This window comes from Urocitellus parryii, chromosome 10, assembly GCF_045843805.1.
Source record: "Urocitellus parryii isolate mUroPar1 chromosome 10, mUroPar1.hap1, whole genome shotgun sequence".
NCBI classification, from domain to species: domain Eukaryota; kingdom Metazoa; phylum Chordata; class Mammalia; order Rodentia; family Sciuridae; genus Urocitellus; species Urocitellus parryii.
In genome coordinates, this window is record NC_135540.1 from 45,488,361 (window position 1) to 45,512,804 (window position 24,444).

At 31.9% G+C, this 24,444-nt stretch overlaps 1 protein-coding gene across 6 annotated transcripts in view; it reads left to right on the forward strand.

The window, feature by feature from the left end:
• Rap1gds1 (Rap1 GTPase-GDP dissociation stimulator 1) overlaps nt 1-24,444 on the forward strand; it is a 148,016-nt gene that overhangs the window by 75,089 nt on the left and 48,483 nt on the right. For 4 of the 6 annotated variants that reach the window (XR_003301967.2, XM_026402008.2, XM_026402009.2 and 1 more), the window contains exon 5: nt 15,617-15,763. The exons of the other annotated variants lie outside the window; for them this stretch is intronic. Coding sequence is in view for 3 of the 4 variants with exons in the window: in XM_026402008.2 (XP_026257793.1) it covers nt 15,617-15,763 (147 nt within the window). In the remaining variant the exon portion in view is untranslated. The remainder of the gene's footprint in view (nt 1-15,616; nt 15,764-24,444) is intronic. 6 annotated transcript variants of the gene reach the window in all.

The following is a 24,444-nucleotide window of genomic DNA, read 5'->3' on the forward strand; positions in this document are numbered from 1 at the left end:
TAATATGATCATCTCAATAGATGCAGATAAAGCATTTGACAAAATACAGCACACCTTCATGTTCAAAACACTAGAAAAACTAGGAATAGTAGGAACATACCTCAACATTGTAAAAGTTATATATGCTAAACCCAAGACCAGCATCATTCTAAATGGAGAAAAATTGATAGCATTCTGGCTAAAAACTGGAACAAGAAAAAGATGTCCTCTTTTACCATTTCTATTCAACATCATCCTTGAAACTCTAGCCAAAGCAATTAGACAAAAGAAAGAAATTAAAGGGATATAAATAGGTAAAGAACACAAGCTATCACTATTTTCTGATGACATGATTCTATATCTAGAAGATCCAAAAAATTCCACTGGAAAACTTCTAAAACTAATAAGTGAATTCAGCAAGTAGCAGGATATAAGATCAGCACCCATAAATCAAATGCATTTCTATACATAAGTAATGAATCCACTGAAAGAGAAATTAGGAAAAATGCTCCATTCACAATAGCCTCAAAAAACATAAAATACCAGGGAATCAATCTAACAAAGGAGGTGAAAGACCTCTACAATGAAAACTATAGAATGCTAAAGAAAGAAATTGAAAAAAAAAACCTCAGAAGATAGATCTCTCATGCTCCTATGCTCCTAGACAGGCAGAATTAATATTGTCAAAATGGCCACACTACCAAAAGCACTATATAGATTTAATGCAATTTCTGTTAAAATCCCAATGACATTCTAAACAGAAATAGAAAAAGCAATCATGAAATATATTTGGAAAAATAAGAGACCAGAATAGCTAAAGCAATCCTTAACAAGAAAAGTGAAGCAGGAGGCATCATAATACCAGACCTTAAACTATACTCTAGAGCTTTAGTAACAAAAATGGCACCAAAATTGGCACCAAAATAGACTTGTAGGCCAATGGTACAGAAAGAGGACACAGAGACAAACCCAAATAAATACGGTTATCTCTTACCAGACAAGGGTGCCAAAAACATTCACTGGAGAAAAGATAGCCTATTCAACAAATGGTGCTGGCAAATCTAGAAATCCATTTGAAGAAAACAATAGGCCCAAATCTTCACCACGTCAGCCTAGGATCTGTTTCATATATTTTGTATTTATGGATGAATATACATTTAGAATTGTCATATTCTTTTCCTAAATTAACCGCATATTATGTGTAAAGTCACTCTTATCCCTAGTAATATTGCCGGTTTTGATAACTACTACGTCTGACAATACAGATATACCAATTTTCCTTTGATTTGAGTTTGCGTGATACATCTTTTTACTTTTGCATGATATGTCCTTTTACTTTTAATATTGACAGCATGATTGGATCCTTTTTTGTAAAATCCTATCTGAATATTGCTACCCTTTCCCCCCCTTTCTTTGTTTTTCTATATCTACCTCTTAAGAGAGAGGTTTAGATTTGAAATCCACCACCTTCTTGTTGTTTCCTGATAGTCAAAACTACTCTTTGTTTCTTTCCCCCTCTTTTTCTGTCTTCTTTTGGATTTTTTTCCCTATTTATCTCCATTATTGGCTTATTAAACTCCTTCTAATTTTGTACTGGTTTCCATGTGGTTCACAAAATATATCTTTAAATTATTTCAGCTTATCATCAAATATTGTCACATCACATGAAGTTTAAAAACCTTATAACTGTAATTCCAGTTCTACTCTCCCATGCTTTGTGTTGTTATTTTCATATATATTAGAAACCTAATACATTCATATTTTTACTTTATATAGTCTTTAAGAGAAAAACTCTTTATAGTTATTTTCATTTTAATTATTTTCAGTGCATTTTTAGTCTTTGGGTAGATCCACATTTTTTGTCTAATATTGTAAGTCTTCTGCCTGAAAAACTTACATTAATAAATTATACATAATAAGTTTATCAGCAATGACTTCTCTCAGCTTTTTTGTAGTTGAAAAGTTTTTACTTCAAGCCAGGCATAGTTGTGTACACCTGTAATCCCAGTGGCTCTGGAGGGTGAGGTAGGAGGATCACAAGTTCAAAGTCATCCTCAGCAAGTTAGCAAGGCCCTATTTCAAAATAAAAAGGACTGGGAATGCACACCTAGGTTCAATCCTAGTGCTAATTAAAAATGAAGATGAAAGCAGGGTAGGTGAAAGAGAAAGAAAGTTTTACTTCATCTTATTAAAGATTTTTCCCCCAACTGGGTATATAATTCTGGGTTGTAAGTTACATGCTATTCCATTAACTTCAATCTTGTATAATTCCATATGAGAAATGTACTGTATTTCTTGTTTTTGTTCTTCTATAATAAATGTTTCTTTTTTCCTGTGGTTTGCCTTCAAGAAATTCTCCTTTTGGTTTTTAGCACCTTGGCTGTGATATGTGTAGATATGTCTAATTGTCTTATTGGCTTTGCTTGGGGTTCTCTGGATGATGTCTTTCACTATATTTGAAAATTTTCAGTGGTTAAATCTGCATATATTTCTTCTATCCCCAATCACTTCTGCAGTCTCATTTATGTCTACATTATTCACTATGTTCCTTCATCTCATGGGTGCTCTAGGTCCCCTTGCCCCATTGTTTTTGTGTCTTCATGTTTTAGCTTTTATAATCAATCTCTCTCTCTCCCCCTCCAATCCCCACTCTCAGAGATTAAACTTAGTACCTTGCACATGCTAGGAAAGTCCTATACACTGAGCTATATCCCCAGCCCATTTTATTTTATCTTAAGACAGAGTCTCACTGAGTTGCTGAATTTGGACTTGAACTTGTGATTCTCCTGCCTTACACTACCAAGTAGCTGGGATTACAGGCCTGTACCACTGTGCCCAGTGAATTATTTCTCTTATTCTACAAATTCATTGATTCTTTCCTTGGTTTTTCTGACCCTCCTATTCAGCCCATTGGAGAAATTCTTTATCTTTGATATTGTGTTTTTTGCAAATATTTCCATTTAACTCTGACAGAATCCCCATTTTTCTCTAAAATCCAACATCTGTTCATGGATGTTATTCACTTCTCCTACTAGATTCTTAAATATATTGATTATAAAGCCCTGTCAGATAATTTTAACATATGGCTCACCTTTGAATTTGGTTTTGTTAGTTGTTTCATCTTTTGACTCTGGGATTTTACCTTCTCTTTTAAAAACAAATCTCAACTTCTTATTGGATGCTGAATACTCTATGTAGAAAAGCAATATAGATTGAGATTAACTGTATATAACCTCTGGAAATGATCACCATTCTTTTGATGTTTGGCTCTTTATGTGGGGTAGAGGTCAAGCCAATCTAGTCAAGAGTTGAGTTAGAGACAGCCATAGTGGCACACACTTGTAATCCCAGCAATTTGGGAGGCTGAGGCAAGAGGATCACAAGTTTGTGGCCAACCTCAGCAATTTAGCAAGACCCTGTCTCAAAATAAAAAATTAAATAGGGCTGGGTATGCAGCTCAGTGGTAAAACACCCCAGGTTTCAAACTTGAGCACTGGTTTAAGAATAAAAATACTTAATCCACATTTTGTTGTAATTAACTCTACATCAGTGTGGTATCTTCTTCAAATTCCTTTTCTACAGGGCCACTCTTACCTTGTACTTAGGTCCTCTTTCTTAGTATTCCTGCTTTCCCTTCAGCAGTTAGTCATTCATGCACGCCTGCAACCACAGGTGCTCCTTTGTTTTTGCTCCTTTCCCATTGGTGGACTGCTCTTTACAAGAACCATGCAGATATAATCAAGACATCATAAATGATATTAAAATAAAAACAAACACAGAATACATTGAATGGAGTTTCAAATCTGAAGACACAGATTCAGATGGAAAAGAAACAAATGTTCCATCAAGGGTCAGAAGGACTGGGTTTTTCAAGGGAAAAAAAAGAGACAATGGAGTGAGGTGAAGTAACTTGTTTTAAATAATTTTTGGTTGGTTCTGTTTATCACAGAGTTTGGAATGGATGTAGTTTGGTGCTGAAGGTCTGTTCGTACTTTAAACTACACATCATTGATTGTAGGAGGCTGTCCCCAGGGGGTTGTCAATAAGCAGTGAGTCTTCAGAAGTCATAAGTAAGCAGATAGACAGCCCAGGATAGACAGCTGTCACAATGTGAGGTCTTGTAAGCGCAGTTTGTTTTTGTTTTTGTTTTTGTTTTCAAACAACATTCTTTATCTGAAGTTAGATTGAGGAATTTGAATCTGTGAAGTAAACTGTACCCTGTCAAAATGTGATTCTGAGGCTTGGAGAAGTGGTTTTGCTCTCTGTCTCTTTGACTAAACTGCAGCCATCTTATTTTTTATTTCTATACAGAGCATCCATCACTATTCCTGTGAACCTGCAGAGTAAAAAAAAATAATTTCTAAACAATACGCTTTTTAAAAATGTGAAGTTTGAATATTTCATGTTGTTTATATAGAGCACTATATTAGTTTCCTAGGGCTCCTGTATTTAACCAAGTACTACAAATTGATTGCTTAAAACAGGAGAAATGTATTGTTTTACAAGCACCAGAGGCAATAAGTCCAAAATCAAGATGTTATCAGAATCTTGTTCCCTCTGAAACCTGTAGAAGAGGCTTTTTCCCCTGGTCTTAGTTTCTGATGGCCACTGGTGTTCCTTGGCTTTTGGAAGCATGACCCTAGTCTCTGCCTGATCTCTCTGCCTCTGTCACACGGGCTTCCTTTTGCATCTTTCTCCTCTTGTTACAAGGACATCAATCATATTGGATTAAGGACCTACCCTACTGGAGTATGACCTCATCTTAAATTATTACATCTGTAGTAACCTTGTGTCCAAATTATATCACATTCTAAGGAGGTACTAGCAGGTAGGACTTAAAAATATATTCTTGAGCAACACAGTTTGATCTATAAGGAGTAGGAATGATGTCTGTCCCATATTAGTAGCAATATCTTATACAGATAAAAATATTAAAGTACCAAATCTAAAAAGTCATGTTAAGAAGATATTCTAATGAATAAATCTCTGTGTTGTACATTTTTATTTTAATGTTTTAGGAAGAATTTTGATAATTGATTCCTTTTTAATTCAGGTAAATTTAAAGATAGCAACTAATAGTCTAAATTTAAAATCACATTTTAAGGAAAACATTTACCAATCCCATCTCATTTGCCTCTTATTTGGAATATTTGGCACACAGAATTTTGGTGAAATTAAATAATTTAACCATTCTCTTAAATCATGATGGCATAGTTTGGGGATTTTTAAATAATATTTTTTATTTAGCTTTTTAAGACCTCTGAATTTTGTAACGTGGCTGCTGTGTGCTGAGAACTAATAGACTCTTTGAAGTTAAAAATCTAGGATTCCAATCTCGGTTTTAAAAATTGACTGGTATTGACTTTTAAAAACTAAGTAGTATTTGTGTCCTTCTATTGAAAATGAGTATAATTTGTGTCTATTGTTTTGAAGTTCTTGTCTAGAATATATATTATACATGTTTAAAATCTGTCAAAATAAGCTATTCTTAGAGGTTAAAAAGTGGCACAGCAATGGAGTCTGAAGGCAAAGCATGAGGAACTCAATTAAAATAAATTTTATGGCATCTTTATAGTGTCCATCACTTTTAAAATCTAATACTAGTAGATGATTAGGACATAAATTGTAACACTTTGACTTTAAGCATGTATTCTTACTAAGAAAGAATACTTCAGGGCTTGGGACATGGCTCAGTGGTAGAATATTTGTCCACTGGAATGCACAAGGCCCTGGGTTCCATTCCTAGCACCATAAAAAAATTTAAAAATTAAATGTCAGGGTTTTTTTAAAGATAACAAAGAACACATAAAAATTATTCTGGACAGTATAATTTTTCATGACTCACCAGGGAAAATTTTTAAATCCAGCTTTCTAGCTTACCTTGAAGAAAGATTTCTGCTTACTTTGCCACAAGACCTTATGGTTTCTAGTAATAATTGGAAAAAATAAAAATAAGTATGAATTATAATGATTAATAATAGGGAAGCTTAAATACCAATATTTGAAGGTTTCCACTAAAGCAAACCACTGGCTATATATAGTAAAAATATTTTCTGTATGCACAAAATGGTATCAGACAGAAGACAGATATGAGAGCCGTAGAGCTAAAAAAACAAAAACAAAAAAAAAAACTCATCAGTCAACTGCTTCTGCTTCCCCCTTTCCCAGATCAGGAAATTGAAAAATATTAAAAGGTTTTTTATAGTCTAATTTGTCAAAATCCAGAAGTTAGAGACCTTATCGTTATTTTATAAGTCATTACTTCAATGGCATAACAACTTTACTAATATTAAAAATTTCTACCTTACTGATATTTTTTAGTTAATATTTCAAATCTTAGATAGCAAAGAAATTAAAATTCCTTTGGACATCTAGGACTCATCCCAGAATTTCATCAAGTACTCTTTCCACTCAGTTTCTTACAAACCTTAGCCTATGAATGTGTACAGTTTTCTTTACTTGAAAAGTCTTGCCAAGCGCAGTGACACATGCCTATAATCTCAGTGACTTGGGAACTAAGACAGGAGGATCACAAGTTTAAGGCCAGCTTCAGCAATTTAGTGAGACCCTGCCTCAAAGAAAAGACTGGGAATGTCACTCAGTAGTAAATTACCACTGAGTTCAATCCCTCATATTAAGAAAAAAAAATCTAAGTTGAAAGTTTTGCCTTTTCTTTAAAGTAAATCAGTTCACTTTCTGTTCTTTTTTTTTTAAAGTGGTATCTCTAAATTGTTTATTTCAACTAGCATATATTTTGTTCTTTGAACTTCTGTCATTTGATTTTTTTAAAATAATGAATACAGGTATGTATATTTTTTGAAAACAGATATTTTTAACCAGTTTAAAAAAAGAACAATAAAAATCACACTCATTTTAAAGAAGAAAATAAATGGAATGATGTCGAGGGTTCCTTGACCCAGAATAAACCATGGGTTATTCCTTCTTGCCAATTTTGTTAAAATATTTTTTATTTGTTATAATTAGTTGGGCATGATAGTAGAATGTATTTTGACATATTTTACATACATGGAGTATAAGCTCTCATTCTTCCAGTTGTACAAGATATAGATACATTGGTCATGTAACCATATATGCACACAGGATAGTAATGTCTGGTTCATTCTACTATCTTGCCTATTCCCATTCCCCCTTCCTTCCCTTCATTTCCCTTTGTTTAACCCCAAACACTTCTATTTTTCCACACCCCCAACCCCAACCCATTGTGAGTTAGCATCCGCATATCAGAGAAAACATTCGGCTTTTGGTATTTTGGGGATTGGCTTATTTCATTTAGCATGATAGTCTCCAGTTCCATCCATTTACCAACAAATGCCATATTCATTCTTCTTTATGGCTGAGTAATATTCCATCATATGTATATATACCACATTTTCTTTATCCATTCATCTGTTGAAGAGCATCTAGGTTGGTTCTATAGTTTAGCTATTGTGAATTGAGCTGCTATAAACATTGATGTGGCTGCATCATAGTAGTATGCTGATTTTAAGTCCTTTGGGTATAAACTAAAAGGAGTGGAATAACTGGGTCAAATGGTGGTTCCATTCCAAGTTTTCTGAGGAATCTTCATACTGCTTTCCAGAGTGGTTGCACCAGTGTGCAGTCACACCAGCAGTGTATGAGTGTACCTTCTCCCCCACATTTTGGCTAACACTTCTTGTTGATTGTATTCTTCATAATTTCCATTCTGACTGAAGTGAGATGCAATCTCCATGTAGTTTTGATTTCCATTTCTCTAATTGCTGGAGATGTTGAACATTTTTTTCATTTATTTGTTGATCGTTTGATTGTTCTTCTTTAGTTCATTTCTTTTATCCATTTATTGATTGGATTATTTGCTTTTGGTGGTGAGTTTTTTGAGTCTTTGTGTATCCTGGAGATTAATGCTCTCTCTGAGGTGAATGTGGTAAAGATTTTCTCCTATTTTGAATGCTCTCTGTTCACATTTTTGATTGTTTCCTTTGCTGTGAAAAAGGTTTTTAGTTTGATTCCATCCCATTTGTTGCGCTTTAGGAATCTTATTAAGGAAGTTAATTCCTAAGCTGATAGGATGTAGATTTAGGCCTACTTTTTCTTGTTTTAGGCGCAGGGTCTCTAGTCTAATGCCTGCATCCTTGATCAGCTTTGAGTTGAGTTTGCACAGGGTGAGAGGGGTTTAATTTCATTCAGCTACATATGAATTTCCAGTTTGCCCAGCACCATTTGTTGAAGAGGCTATCTTTTCTCCAGTGTATGTTTTTGACACCTTTGTCTAGTATAAGATAACTGTATTTATGTGTGTCTCTGTTTTCTGTCCTGTACCATTGGTCTATGTGTCTGTTTTGATGCCAATACCATGCTATTTTTGTTACTATAGCTCTGTAGTATAATTTAAGGTTAGTATTATGATGCCTCCTGGTTTACTTTTCTTGCTAAGGATTATTTTGGCTATTCTGAGTCTTTATTTTTCCAAATGAATTTCACCACTGCTTTTTCTATTTCTATGAAGAATGTCATTGGGATTTTAATAGGAATTGCATTAAATCTGTATAGTGCTTTTGATAATATGGCTATTCTGACAATATTAATTTTGCCTATCCATGAGCATGGGAGATCTTTCCATCTCCTAAGGTCTCATTCAATTTCTTTCTTTAGTGCTCTGTAGTTTTCATTGTAGCGGTCTTTCACCTCTTTTGTTAGATTCATTAACAATTTTTTTAGGCTATTGTGAATAAGGTTAATTTTTTTACTGTTAATTAGCAATAACTGAACTAAAGAAATTGGGGAAAATGCATGTGATTCCATGTCTAATTGTGAAGAGAGTGAAAAAGTGAAGAAGATTAAACCTGATATTTTCTGATTTTTCCGTGAAGTAGAAAACATGATTTCTATTAAGAATACAGAAGTTGGGAAAGGGAGAGAGCTTTAGAAACCTGTGAGTTTGGATAGACGATGAGTAATGTGACAGAGACGTGTGAATCGACTGTATAGAGCAGTTAAGGGCTTGTTCATGTTTTTAAGCATATAAGTTTATAAAGTTAAAGATTATGTAATTGGTTCATATTTTGCTACATTTCTAAATGTTGTCACTAAAGCATATTCTCTAGGAGTTTTACAGATCTCAATGAATGGATTTATGACTTTCTGTGAGTTTTGATATGTTTGTATTTTGTTTTGAGATAGGGTTTCACTGTTTTATATAGGCTGGTCTCAACTCCTGAGTTCAAGTGATCTTTCTATCTTTTTTTTTTTTTAAATACACAACAGCAGTGGAAAGCATTACAATTCTTATTACACATATAGGGCACAATTTTTAATCTTCCTATCTTAACTTCCTGAGTAACTGAGACTATATGCACATACCACTAGGCCTGGCTCTTTACATATGGATATGAAAATTGTGTTGTATTTTACTTCATCAAACCCTGAAATGTTTAGATGTGAAATGCATTCTGTCAGACAACTTCCTTCTGTTGAGTATGCATTTTAGAGAGCTATTGTACGGTATAGATTGGTCTTAATATTGGGTATCCTAAACAGAATTTTTTGAGAAAGATACCAAAGAATTTTTCAGAAATGAGTCTTTAAAAGTAGATTCTCAGTTAAGGCTCAGAAAGTGTTATTATCATGCTAACTAAATGGAAAAGGCAATAGACCTTTTAAAAAGAATGTTTTTTAAAAATTTTTGTTGTTGTTGTTGTTGATAGACTTTTGTTTTATTTATTTATATGTGGTGCTGAGAATCGAATCCAGTGCTTCACACATACTAGGCAAGTGCTGTACCACTGAGCCTGGCAATAGAACTTTTTAAAATAGTGTTTAGATTGAGCAGATCATGTGCATGTATAGGTATGGCATAGTGAATCCCACTATTAGGTATAGTTACAATCGCCAATTTAAAAAAATAAAGATTTTTTTTTTAAAGTGTTCATTGAGGGAGCATTGAGTTAGAGTTCAGGCTCTCCACTTCATAGTGCTGATACTTGACTATGATTTCTTTCAGCCAAATCCAAGTTAAAATATAAGAAAAAAAGTGTATTTTCTAATTTATCTTCTTAACTCCCCAATCACCATGTGGTTACCCCTACACTATATTTCCAATAAAAGTTATTTGTAGGGCTGAGGATGTGGCTCACTGTAAAGCACTTGATTAGCAGGTGCAGGATCTGGGTTCAGACTCTAGTACCACAAAAAATAATAATAATTAACAGTCTAGCTCCTCAGTGCCTTAGCTTTCATTCTTCTGGCTGTCAGTAACTTTAAAAAGCATTTGTAGCTATGTATTGTCTTTAATTGTGTAGGACACCAAGTGCTTACTGTAGTGTATGTGTGTATATGCACAGGGAGTTTTGTTAACACTTGGAGAGTATTATATGCAGGATACTTTTATAAAATCCAGAGAGAAGGATCCAGTGCACAAAAACAGGAACACTCTAGAATGTTAGAAGTAACATTTCTTTAAAAACAAAAGGTAATTTATTCAGTAGTATCTTCATCCATACAAAATTTTCTCACCTTTCTTCATTTTAATTTTTAACAAAATTTAGATAAAAATTTCTTTTCAGTGTGATCAGCTGTTGCTGTTTCCTAATCTCATGCACTTGTGATTTTCTGTGGTTGTCCATCATAATCATCACTTCGGTAACTTTTCCTGATGTCAGGAAGGATCCTAACTTCTGGTTGGAAGTAAGTCATTTAAGTGGATATGTGCATAGGAAATCAGGATCCTATTACTGTTTTGGTTTTGTTTTATTTTTTGTTACTGGAGATTGAACTCATTATTATAGCTCTATGACTGAGATATATCCTCAGCCCTTTTTGTTTTATTTTGAGGCAGAGTTTCGCTAAGTTGCTGGGCTGCCCTCAGACTTTGTGATCCCCTTCATCATTTTCCTGTGTTGCAGGGATTACAGGAGTGCCCCAACACATCCATCCCCATTTATTATACAAATAATTAAAGGGAAGGAAAACTAATATCAGTTGTGTATAGGTATAATGTATTGTTTGTATTTGATGCCAGCCTGAAAATTATATAGATTTTTAAACTATAAAAACATTAATGTTCTGAAAAATTAATTTCAGATGAAAATATGCTATTTCAGGTTACAGATTTGTTTTATTTCAAAAGCATTCTTCTGGAACTCACTGTCATCTTATTGGTAGACAATTGAGGCAAAAGTGACTGACTTAAACTGAGAGGTGGAAGGGAACTGATAATCTGGTTCTTTCTAAATGCCAAACACTGTATTAGAGCCTTTATGTTTTATTTCATATAAGTCTTACTACACCTCATTTATAACTGAGAAAATAGAAAGTCAGAGACTTTCAGTAGCTAATTGTCCAAAGTCACCCAGCTGAGAAGTGGTAGAGCTAAGATTTTCAAAGAGTGCTTCCTCCTCAGTTTTCCCCCTCAGTCTTTCAAAGATTAGGGCCTTCTAATGTCTCTTTTTAGAAAACAATATTGATAGAAATTATAAAACACACAGAGTATTTGCTGATGTAATAGTTTTCTATAAGCATGGGTATTGAAAGTTCCACAGTTATTTCTGTCTAATGATACAAAGACTTGTTAGTTTCCTCCAGCTACTTGGCTTCCTTTTCATTTTTTTCTTTTGATTTTAATACCTATGTATCTGTATTCCTGTTTATCTCTCTGCCTTCTTCCTCCTCAACTTTTAAGCCGCTTTTAAAAATATATATGCATATTATTTACTCTTGACATTAAATTTACTGCCCTATTAAAAATAAAGAATAAGGAACTGACATCCAGTCTTTGCACCTGTATGTTCTGGGCTTGGTTAAACCTTACCCATCAAATTGCCTAAGCTTTAAAAATTCAATAATGAACACTAAGGGGTAGTGAATGGGTGGAGCTACTAGAACTCTCACATTGCTGAAGGAAAAGTACACTTGTCTTTGGAAACTCATTTGTCATTATTCACAATATGGAAGACATACAGACTGTGATCCAACATTACTGCCTATGCATTGCAAGTAATGGCTCCAATCTAGGAACAACCCAAATAAAAATCTAAAGAACTGACAAATATTGTGCTATATTTATATAGTGAATTTTATTCAACAAGGAAACATTTAAAAAGCAGATGGATTTCACAAACATAATATTGAGTGAAAAAGCTAGGTACAAAACAGTAAATACATGAATCTATTTTATTTCATTCCATATTTAATTCCATCCATAGAGTTCAGGAAACAAGCAGAGTTAAATATATAGAGAACAAGTGGTACTTAAAGCAGAGTAAAACAAGTAAATGATTTTTATTATTCTTCTTCACCCCTATGTTTTCTCCTACACACTAACATATACACATGCCCTCAAGATCAGTGGTTAATTAACCAAAATCTAGCCAAATAACCCCATTCATTCAAATAATATCTAATGCCCACTACATGTTAGGCATTTGCTGTCCATGAATAAGGACAGCATATTCAGGGAAGTAAATCCAAAGCAGAATACACTATAACATAAAAGTTATACCCAGTGGTTGCTTTTTAGGACTTTTCCTCACCCTTATTGTATAGTTAGTACCTGATAATAGAATACCAGCTAGTAATACTTTTCCCCTTCATTCATAAGACATAACCTTAATGCTTAAATCTTATTGCTTCTCGCTTTTGGTTACAGAAAGATAATGGAAGTGCAGAGTTCTGCTGTTATCTGGTTTAAAAAAGAGCATACTTATGCTGGAAACTTCTTTCTCTGACAGGTCCTCCCTCTTAAAGAATGTAGGATGACCTGTAGCAGGCTGTTCTTCAATACCTCATAATTATGAAAAATTAAGATGGAAAATGTATTGTTAATAGCCAGCACCACATATAAATAAATAAAATAAAGGTCCATCAACAACAAAATTTTAAAAATTCTTTTTAAAAGGTCTATTGCTTTTTCCATTTAGTTAGCATGATAATAACACTTTCTGAGCCTTAACTGAGAATCTACTTTTAAAGACTCATTTCTGAAAAATTCTTTGGTACCTTTCTCAAAAATTTCTGTTTAGGATATCCAATATTAAGATCCATCTATACCATATAGTAGGCTCAGGATGCTTCACAAGTTTGATGTTACTTATAAAAAAGCCAAAAGTGAACCTTCATTCAGGAATATGAAAGTTTATGATAATGAACTTTTCAGAAATTATTTTTAAGTAATCAGTAATAATATGGTAGTATAACTATGGTATATGGAGTTACCTTGATTATAGATAACCAGTGTATATGGACCTATGTAATAACAATTGTTCTGGTATGTATTTAAAATTCTATCATGATTTTGGTAAAAGAACACAGCATTATTTATGAATTCCTTTGAATCCTTAGAGTGTATTAATTATTTTACTAAAATCCTCTTTCACTTTATTTCCCTGTTTTGTCAAAAAAGATAATAACCAAGAAACTGTGTAAACATTCCTGCAGTGGTGGTTAATATTTCATGAACTCAGATAACTATTGTAATATGTACTTTGTTTTCTTTTTCTTTTCCAATTTGGTAATAATTTCCCTAATGTAGAGGTTAGACTTATATTGTGTAACCAACTCTCAGTGACTCATGAATAAAGTACTATATTATAGACAGTTCAAACAGGAATGGAAGGAGAAGGTGAGAGGAAAAGCATTGTGACTCTGAAACACAAATAAGCAATTTACCTTCTGATTGTAGTTAGGATCATATTTATTGCGTTACAAATTTGTTGAGTAAATTTGTTTTAAAATTGATTAAATTATTGAATTTTGGAGTATTGACTGCCTTAGTGTTGATAGGAAGCTAGTTTAGCTTTTAAATTTTACATCAAATAGGCTCCACTTTGTTTCTAAACTTTGTTTTCGGTTCACAAAATAATTAGCTATTTTCTGAAATTTCTTCCTAAGCATGTGCAGTTTATATTTTGAAAGCCCATATTTCCTTAGCAATTAGAATCAAACACTATTGGAGCTTGCAGTTTAAGAATGGGAGATAGTGTACATTCGTATTATTAAATGTCAAGGGTGTAGATTGGTAATCCCATTCCTGAGACATCATCTATGTCCAAATTGCCTAATAACTTAGATTATTTTATTTATTTTATTGGAAAATGAAACTTTGAAAATCAGATTTCTAAGTGAGATTTAAATGACATTTTGGCTGGTTCATCAACTAGTTACCTTGGCAATATAAGAATTTTCTGTAATCTAATTAGCTAATGAGCATAGGGTCCTGTTCTGCGTCTATAGCAGTACAATAAAACTAAGTAGACATGGTATGAAATTGAATAGACAAAACTATTTTATTATTTTAGGATAATTTCCTTAAAACTTTGCAAAATTATTTCCCTGAGAAATATTAGCATGTGTATACCATAACAAATCATTTATAATTTTGTTGTCTAATTCAGTGATATTCAGCATCACTTATGAAGATATGATCTTAATATTATTCCTTTTATTAGGAAAATGAAAATCTTTTGTTTACTAACTTAATAGTTATAACTACCTTGTGAGCTATTGTACAAATTCTTTTGTTATCTTTCTATAGCTGAGCTGTCCATTATGGTAGCCAGTCATAAAATTTGGCTATTGAGCAACTGAAGTAGTTAGTCTAAATTGAGATCAGAGTAAAATACACATGGATATTGAAGATTTGTTACAAAGAAGAGAATATAAAATATTTCATTAATAATGTATATATTCATTGCATGTTGATATTTTAGATATATCAAATCAAATAAAATTTTATTAAAATTAATTTCTAACCTTTTTTCTTTTACTCTTAATTTGGCTATTGATAAGTTTAGATTACATATTTGGCTCACTTATTTCTGTTGGACAGCACTGTTCTAGAGATTGTCATATTTTATATAAGGAGGTCAGATTTAGAAAGATGACATCTTTCTTTTATCTCTTTCCATTTCAGCGTTCAGTGGTTAGAAGATATTCCAAAGCTATTCATATGTTCTAACAGTTAAATGACATTTGTTCTATGAAATGTAGATGTATACATAATGGAGAATATTTGACCATTGCTTGAACACTAATTGTGATACTGAAATATATTTGGTATGAGCTGGAATAGGGGAAATAAGAGTATTGAAATACAAACCAAGAATGAAAAAGTGAGAGAATATGCTCCTGGACAATAGAAAATGCTATTAAAAAGACCCTGGTACTAAAACTTAGAAATTACATGTTGTGATCTTGAATTATACTGTGTCCTATATAACACCACTTATAAAAAGATTTAGTTAATGATTTCCAAGCTGAGAACAAAAACTTCTACCAAAGAACATCACTTAGTTCCTTTTTTTTTCTTACACAGAATTGTCTTTTGTAATGAGGGTGGGGGTGATAAGTTTCACAGCATAAACTTCAGGATAGATGCCTTAAGCTCCTTTATGATGACAATAAGGATAATCTTTTTCTCTTAGAATAAAAAGTGATTGTCTCTTTTTCCCATCCCACCCCCATTTCCATGTGTATTTGTTCTTTTTTTTTCCCCCAAAAAAAGACATATTAAGTGTCCCACCTATGTTTATTTTCTCCTTACTCACTAAATAAGGAATAACAAACTCTGTTATGTTTTGTATTTGAAATTATAAGGTACATTTCTTTTTTTGTTTTATTTTTAATTTAACTCTTTGTTTTACAGATGAGGGCAGAAGTGCAGTTGACCAAGCAGGTGGTGCACAGATTGTAATTGACCATTTAAGGTCACTGTGCAGTATAACAGATCCCGCCAATGAGAAGCTCTTGACTGTCTTTTGTGGCATGCTGATGAACTATAGCAATGAGAATGGTAAACAAAACTGAAAACTTGCTTTATCTCTGGGGGAAAAATTCAAAATCATTTTTATTATAATCACAACAAATATTTTTGAAAAATTATGAACAAAGAATTCATAAGGGCATATAAAATTAATAATTAATTCACATTAAGTTAAATTGTTTGAAAATTACAAAATGGTCTCATTCACCAAAAGGGACTAGTATTTGAATGGTGGCTGCTGTTAATCAGTCCCAAACCTAAAAAAAAAAAAAAAAAAAAATGCTGTGGTTGGTTTAAGCTTTCTTGCTGCGAACGTTTTTAAAATAAGCAATATTAAAAAGTTTATTACTTTTATTACTGCCAGAAGTAGCTTTAAGACATAAAATTGTCTTTAGTAGTAAAATTATTTTATTCTAGATAATTATTTCAAAGAAAAAAGACTCTTTAATAAAATCTGGCTTTAGAAAAATAAAGTTCAAAGTAATTATAGTTAGCTCATTTTAGAAATTGGATAAAGTATTTTTAAACAGCAGTTTCTTCTTTGTAAACAAGTTTTAAAAGCTTTTTACCCATTTTAAGATGGCCTATTTGATTAATTAGATGAATATTAAAATGATATTAAAAATTCATAACACTTTTATGTCAAAAATATCATTCATTTTTTATCATCTTATATGAAATACTGTGTGGCTCAAACACTCAAATTCTAGTATGTTCCTGGCATGTAAGCCAAATAAGGTCTTTCTCTGGTTGGTTTCATAATGGCATTTTACATTGTTGTCGTTCTATAGAGACATTTTATTTGCCTAATGAATGTGTGATACTATACTTTCATGTGTTCTACAAGTACATGGCCCTCAGTATATTTTTCTTTTTTCTTTTTTTTTTTTTAACTTTTGGTACTTATGGCTCTAAAGAAGTATTCTCAATAACTAAAAAGAAAAAAGTTAAACTTTGAGAAATGACTACTGACATATAACATTAGTTGTTATTGACAGTGAGCTGTGGGGACTGTGGCAGATCGAAGAGCCCTTGTCTTATTTAAAGGGAAAAGCTACTACTATTTAGTTAGCTGTTAATGTGTTACAGTTTAGCCAAATACTGTCAAATATTTTTATTTGGGGAGGAAGGAAGCTGAAAATCTGGATTTTTTTATACAACAGATGAATTTTAAATGTTGAGTTTCTTTTTTTTTAATTGTACAGACTAAATAGAAATTATATTTAAGTCTCATCCTGCTCAAGGGCAACCAGTTTTAAACCTCTAAATTTTAAAATTATCCATTCTAAAATACAAAATAGTTTTTATTAATGAAATGGCCACCATATTAAACTTGAACTAATAACATTTGGTGAACTTTATATGGTCAGTTACTTCTATTTTTCTTCCTCTCTGGTGAATCCTTTTTGAAGAGAAAATACCTTAACTGTGAAAGGAGAAACTGAAAGGACAAAGTTCAGGTAATCTACAAAATGAATTGCTAGCTCCTAGGTAAATGAAATTTGACCCTAGTATACAGCTACCTGAATTGCATTAAGAAATCATTGGACAGTCATTCATCTTGCTTTCTTACCTTTTAACTTCATTTGAGCTTGGATACTTGAAAAAGTAGAAAAAGTGCTAAGTGGTAGAATGTCCTATAATAGAATTTCAGTGTATGGGAAAGTGTACTGAGAATGTGATGATTAACAAAATGCAAAGTATGCAGACTTTGAATAGTGTGTGTGTGTGTGTGTGTAATTTTTTTAAGAGTTGCCTTTGTTCTAGTGTTCAGGTATTCCCAAGAAATAACCTGGATGTTTTGGAAAGGTATATTAACTTTCCTCATATTATTATGGGGCAAATGGTGTTTTTGTTACAAGCATTGCACATTGAATTTACCTTTTAAAATTTAGTAGATAAAACAAAAATTATCTTTAGTATTTTTAAGAAACAAACACCAAACTTTTAACTGTTGTCTTCCCTGTCTCCTTTTTCTGTTTTGTCATGAGCTTCTTAGTTTGTGAACTGAATCATTTTCTTTTTAATGCTTTAACTTATGTCCTGTTTAGTTTACTTTACATGACTGCTAAACACCTTTATTGTTGTATTTATTATTTACTTACTTTTTTCACCAAAATTTGTTTTTAAAGACTTAACTTTTAGGCCTTCCTTAGAACATCAGATATTAATCCTGTTCACCTAGGTGAGTCACTGACATACCCCTCCAAAAAATGGAGCATTATGAATCTCAGGAGGCACTTTTATTAGCACTAGCACATGAAGTTCCTTTTTATGTGATTTACCATTAAATTTCAGTATACAGCCACTGCTATTCATCTGTATATTTTATGAGTGTTAAATACCTCCTTTCTACTACCACAGAAAAATTAACTGTGTCTTTGGGCCCAATAACCTAACCCTTGTCCATAGTTAGGGAGTTTCTAGCTCCGTGGATAAAATTGGTTAAACATACAGATAAGATAGTACTGAAACTACTCACAAAGTTTCACTAACATTTTCCCTGAAGAAAACATTTTCAGATAGTTTATTAGTCCTCAAAGTGGACAGATACTTACAATATTTACAGTGAAACTCTGAACACATCCACTTTTTAAATCCTTTGAATAGAGAGTAAAACAAATTTACTGAAAACAGATAAGGCAGGTATATTATGAAAATACTATTCATTTTTGTACGATTTGATTTTTTTTTTTTTTTGCACTACTGTGAATTGTCACTTCACAGGGGCACTTCACAACTGAGCTATATCCCCAGCCCTTTTTATTTTATTTGGAGACAGTATGTCACTAAGTTGCTGAGGTGGACCTCAAACTTTTGATCTTCCTGCCTCAGATTCCCTTGGTCCCTGGAATTACAGGGATTAGCCACTGCCCCCAGGAGATATTCAAAAGTTTGAACTATTTTTATTTTGATGTTTTATGATTAAACAAATATTATTCAGTGTCCACTTTGTGCCAAATAAGTAATCTTTACTAATCACACCTCAAAAAGAATGTTTCATGAAGAATTTTTCCTCCTGAAAAGTAGCACTTTGGCAAAGCACCAAATTATTTTATGCTTAAGTTTCCTTTTCCATTTTGTCCACACCCAACAGTGATTTTTTTTCCTTTGCTTCTACCCACTACTTATCCAGAACTGTTCTATGAAAATTTATATTTTCTCATAGCCTCACACTGAATTCGTGTATTTTTTTAATGATTTTAATCTTTTTTAAAAAAATTAACTGGTGCATAAAAACATTAAAATTGTACATATTTATGAATATGATGTGATGTTTTGATACATATGTACATTGTACAGTATTTAAATCAGGTTAAACATATCTATCCCCTTGTTTATCATTTCTTTATGATGAAAACTTTCAAGCTCCTTTCTTCCAACAATGTGCTTCTTTTTTTTTTATTGATTCTTTTTAGTTATATAAAACATTAGGATACATTTTGTCAGAATCACAAAAGTATGGAATATTATTTGCTCTAATTCAGTCCCCAGCACTTCCCTCCTTCTCCTATCATCCCTGCTCCCTTTCTTCTATTCTACTGACCTTTCTGCTGCTTATTTAGAGTTTTTCTTATTAGTGTCGTGTGTGTGTGTGTGTGTGTGTGTGTGTGTGTGTGTATGTATACATACACACTCCTGATGTTGGGATTCTGTGCTATATTCACACCATCATAAAGCAAAAAACAAAAAACAAAAAATCTTCAAGTCCAGCCATCATAAGTTAGGGACTTATCTATATTATACTCTTTTAGAGCATAGTTTGGAAAATATTTCTTGGTTGAATTTTCTGAATACTTAGTGTTGACTAAAACTTTGATTAACAAAATCAGGGCTTGGAAGAGAAATATGTTATTGGAAAGCAGTTTCTTCATTAAATAAGTTAGAAGCCTTATAAATTCTTTCCCAGTATATTAGAGTTATATTTCCTATCCAGATCCATGCTAGTAGCAGAAAGGAACATTGAAAACAGGTAGCAAGTTCCAAAACTGAAGTAAAAAATTTTACATAGGTGATTCACAAACTTGATAAGTCTACATATGTATACTTGAAATGTGTTAACAGATTTGAGTAGAAATAAGCATGTAATCTTAAGCAGAGCACTTGGAGACCAGAATAATACCTTGTTCTGGTTTCCTCTGTTCATGGTCAAGCATTGTTATATTACAGGTGGCCATGATTAATAATAATGGAAAACTCTGTAATTGATAGTGTAATTTTTTTGTTAATAACAGTTATGCTAGAGACACGAAATAGGAAGAAAGTATTTTATAAATCTAAAGGAAGTTTTAAATGATGATAAACGATAAATACTGAACTTAATTGTTTTACATAAGCTATACAATAAGAAAAAAGTAGAAGTAGTAAATGTGATATATCAAAATAAAAGTGAATCTCTTCTATATTAACATAATATTCATACTCTATGGCTTCTTCATCTGACTTGTATTTTTATATGTAGATATATGATATATATATATAATATATTTATATTTTATACATATATATGGTTTCTACAAGTTGAACTAATTTTTCTCTACTATCTTAACATCCTATGTTTGAAAAACTAATTTCTATTTTTTTTCCTTTTTTTTGTTGTTTTTATGGTTTCCTGAAATTTCTCTAAGATACCTTCATGGTAGTTCATGGTAGTTTTCACATTTATTCACTGCATGGACTTGTGGTAACAAAAAATGTAGTTGAAGGGAAGCCATCTGTGTGATGTAGGAAATGTAACTCATGGGGTATGTTATTGAAGGATAACAACTTATATTTAGTATTAAACTTAGTACTTAAAGTCAGTTATTTAGGTCTGTGAAGTATCCAATTTAAAGATCATTTAATGCATAGTTGATTTTGACAGCTGTTTCAATAATTTTACATGTTTAATCATACTATTAATGTTCCCAGTGAACCCGGTACAATAACTTGGGTTAATTTAACTTTCTTCATACTTGAAAAATTGAAGGAGTAGAAATGAATAAGAAATTATATTGATTTAAAACTTTTAAAAAGCACTTTGACCTGTACTACACATTTCTCTTTATATTTTTGGTATAGCTTTATTGCAGGTAAGCAGGAACATCTCTAATGTTAGATGTTTAGAAAGATGATTTGATTTGCATGAGTGAGGAACTATTTCCAAAATTTACTTACTATGAGTACAAGCCAACTGATACTTCATGGATTTCATAAATATTAGAATTTTTTGTCATACTCTAAGGGGGAAAAATTCGAAAAGTAACATTGTATCTTTGCAATCGTCTTTTTTAAATGATATTTTCTAGTATTCTGTTTTTAATGGATTTTCTGTTCGTCTTTTTTCTGATTATACAGTCATGGGGGATGTACTTAATATTAAGTTCACATTTTTTAGAGCCCAGCTTATCAAATTAAAATACTCTAGTATGTTAAATTACTTAAGTGCATTAAATATTTTACTGTGCACTTAAGTTATACTTTTTTATTTTTTATTTACTTTTGTTCTTTATTTACTTTTGTACAAAAAAAGACAAGCTAGTTAATAAATTTCTTAATTTTCACTTTGTCTCCAACAAAGCTTTCTAATCAGTTGACTGAAGCAGGTTGCATTCTTGAAGTTCTGTTATAGTTAAAAAGTAGTTTCACTGAAAGCAGTTACTCTGGTGCCTCTTGCTAATTTTGCCTACTAAGTTTAACCAGTTAGACTAGGTTAGCTTTTAGTCACAACTCTTCTAAACTATTGCTACAACAATACTTTTAAGGGACAGCTTGAGAACATGTTTATTAGCAGAAGTGTATCAAATGCACATTTTGGTATAATTCTACATGTTCAAATATTGGCTTTAATATTCAGCTTTAACTGTTATAGAATAAACTTCTAAATGCAGAAATCTAAAATTTTATCTCATAAAAATAAAATGGTTATTGTAGTTATTTTGTCAATACTTTTCGTAGCCTACTACTTAAGTTTGGCCTTACATAATCACAGGAGCAATACTTTCTTGGCATTGTCATCCTCTAGATTGCTCCTGCAGTGGTAGCACATTTGGCATTGTAGTACTACATAGATGCTGTCTTTAACCCAGGGAAGTGGAGGAGCAAACTATAGTTGGGGTTCCTCATTCTCTAACATGGTTTTCTTTCCTGTACTTGATTTATGTCTGGATTGATGATGATTAATCATAGATGTTATTATTTTAAAGATTTTACTCATTGTAAAAATTTGAGATAGCAAAGTTGGTTTTCTGATTTTTATTTTTTTACTTGACAAAATATATAAAGAGTTTCCAAATTGGACATTTTAATTAAAGACTTCTTGTTTGGCTGGAATTTATTTAAAATCAAAACCAGTTCCTAACAATTTATGTTGTAAATTCTGAAGAGAATATTGTGTTCTGCTTGATTTGGTTTTTATATTTTATAGTTTATCCATCATTAATTATTGCAGCATTTTAATATTCAAATAATATACATTTATATTTTATTTGATTCAATAATTTTCAATATATGAAGCACATAGGGAAAATTTTTTCTGTGCATGGAATGCTTACTTTTGTTTGGAAATGAATATTAAGATAATAACAATAAATCTTAAAGACTAGGTCTTATTTTTATTATTTATGTTGCTATACTAGTTGAAATATGATTATTATCAAGCACATGACCATTGTTTATGCACAAATATCTAGGTTCCAGGAATGGCAGTGAAATAAGTGTTCCGCCATTTGGCCTTTCAAGTGCTGAAGCTAAAAGCCAAGGTGAATAATAGATTTTGATCAAATACCAATGCATCTCTAATTAATACACTTTAAAAGTCCATTCAGAGAGAAACTGAAACCAGAAAGTTATCATTGTGTAAATGAACTTTATAAAAAATCAGCAATCCTGATTTTTAACAACAAATAAAGTCTAACACTGAACTTCCTATATTGTTTCATTTACTGGAAAAAAAAAAGTTGAATACTATTTGAAAAACAAGGAGATTGAGAGGAAATTTAAAGTTTTTTGGCTATGCACACGTGTCTTCTTAACATAATTCATATATTGTATATAACAATGTGATTTTAAAGTGTAAAAACCAAATCATAAAATGGTCCAGAGTCACTAGAATTTTTTATTTTAGAAGCCAATAATCATTTTAAAATTAAGGACTATTTATGTTTTAAAATACATGTTTATAGAATGCATGTTGGGATATAAATTAATCTGGCATTTAGCTTAGTTCACTATACAAAAATTCAGGTGTATACTTAAACTTGTGTACATTATTTTATCCGTGCCCTATTAGAGCAAACTGGTATTCCTAATAAAAGGTATTTATTTAAGCAACAACTATTAGTAGCCCTTTTGGGAGAATGGAAAAAAGGACTAGTACTGTAAAGACCATTTTCTTCCTGAGGCGAAAGCACTGAGTTTAAAATCAGGGTAGATGTATGTGAAGAAATGTCATTTGCAGCACTATTCATTATAACAAGAGTTGATCTGCAGTAAATAATTTAACCTTGAGTAAGTAGGGGAAAATTACCTACTAAATTAAGACATACTCACTAGGTATCATTTTGGATTGAGAACAGAAAATGTATTGTGTTAGATCTCCTAAGAAAAATAAAAAAGCATTTTTTACATCTTGTGCTTTGGAGATTTTGGTTGTTGCTGCTATTTTTCATTATTCTCATGCATGTAATTTTGTCATCAGTCTTTAAAACTGTTACCAATGGGAAGTTTTGCAGTGCGGAGAGTTTATTTTCAGAATCCAGAAAACATTTTTGAATTTTTTTAAAATTATTTTTAGGTGTACTTGGACAAAATGCTTTTATTTTATTTATTTATTTTTATATGGTGCTGAGGATCAAACCCAGGGCATCACATGTGCTAGGTGAGCCCTCTACCACTGAGCTATAGTCCCAGCCCCTGAATTCTTTTTTTAATGAACTTTTTGAATAAATGTGTTGTTTTGAACCTCCAGTGTTCTAAATACTAAAAGATCTTTATTTCCTCCTTTTTTTTCCTTTCTTTTTGAAATCTGTGTGTGTGTCTGTGTGAGAATTAAAGGGTAATCTTTGTGCAAAACGCACGTGCATGTTTTGTGTAAAAAAGGCTTTATTTGATTTGAAGTTGATTTTGAACACATGTAAATAATCTAATGAGTCTTACATCCTCAACACTAGATTAGAATAAAACTCCACATTCCTGATCAATCAGCTAAAGGATACAGAATATGAAACTGACAATGAAGACTGTACTTGTACCTGCACATTTGTGTGTGAAGTTTTTAACACTACTCATTCTGTTGGTGGCTGTATGTCAGTTTCCTTTTCATTGTTACAGAGCTGAAACCTGCTTAACATCCAATGTGTCACCTCACTCTTACATCAGTTTTTATCTTCAATTTTTATATTTTGGTTTTGGAAATACAGATGTTCCATTTAGTCAAAGGCAGGCTTTTTTTTTTAAGCCAATTATATTGGAATTTTTCACCAAGACATATTTTCTTGTTTTTACTGTCTCGACTGTTATGTATAATTCATTGACTATAGAATGAGTTTTTTTAAAGGCTTTATAGATAACAATATCATAACTTTATACTATGAATAATGTACATACTGATGTAGAGACTATATTTTGAATTGTATTTTATTTTGACACAATTTCTTAAGTCCTATTTACCAATAAGTTAAAAATAATATTATGACATTGTCTGTAAGGGCCTTAGGAATAAGGTAAACATG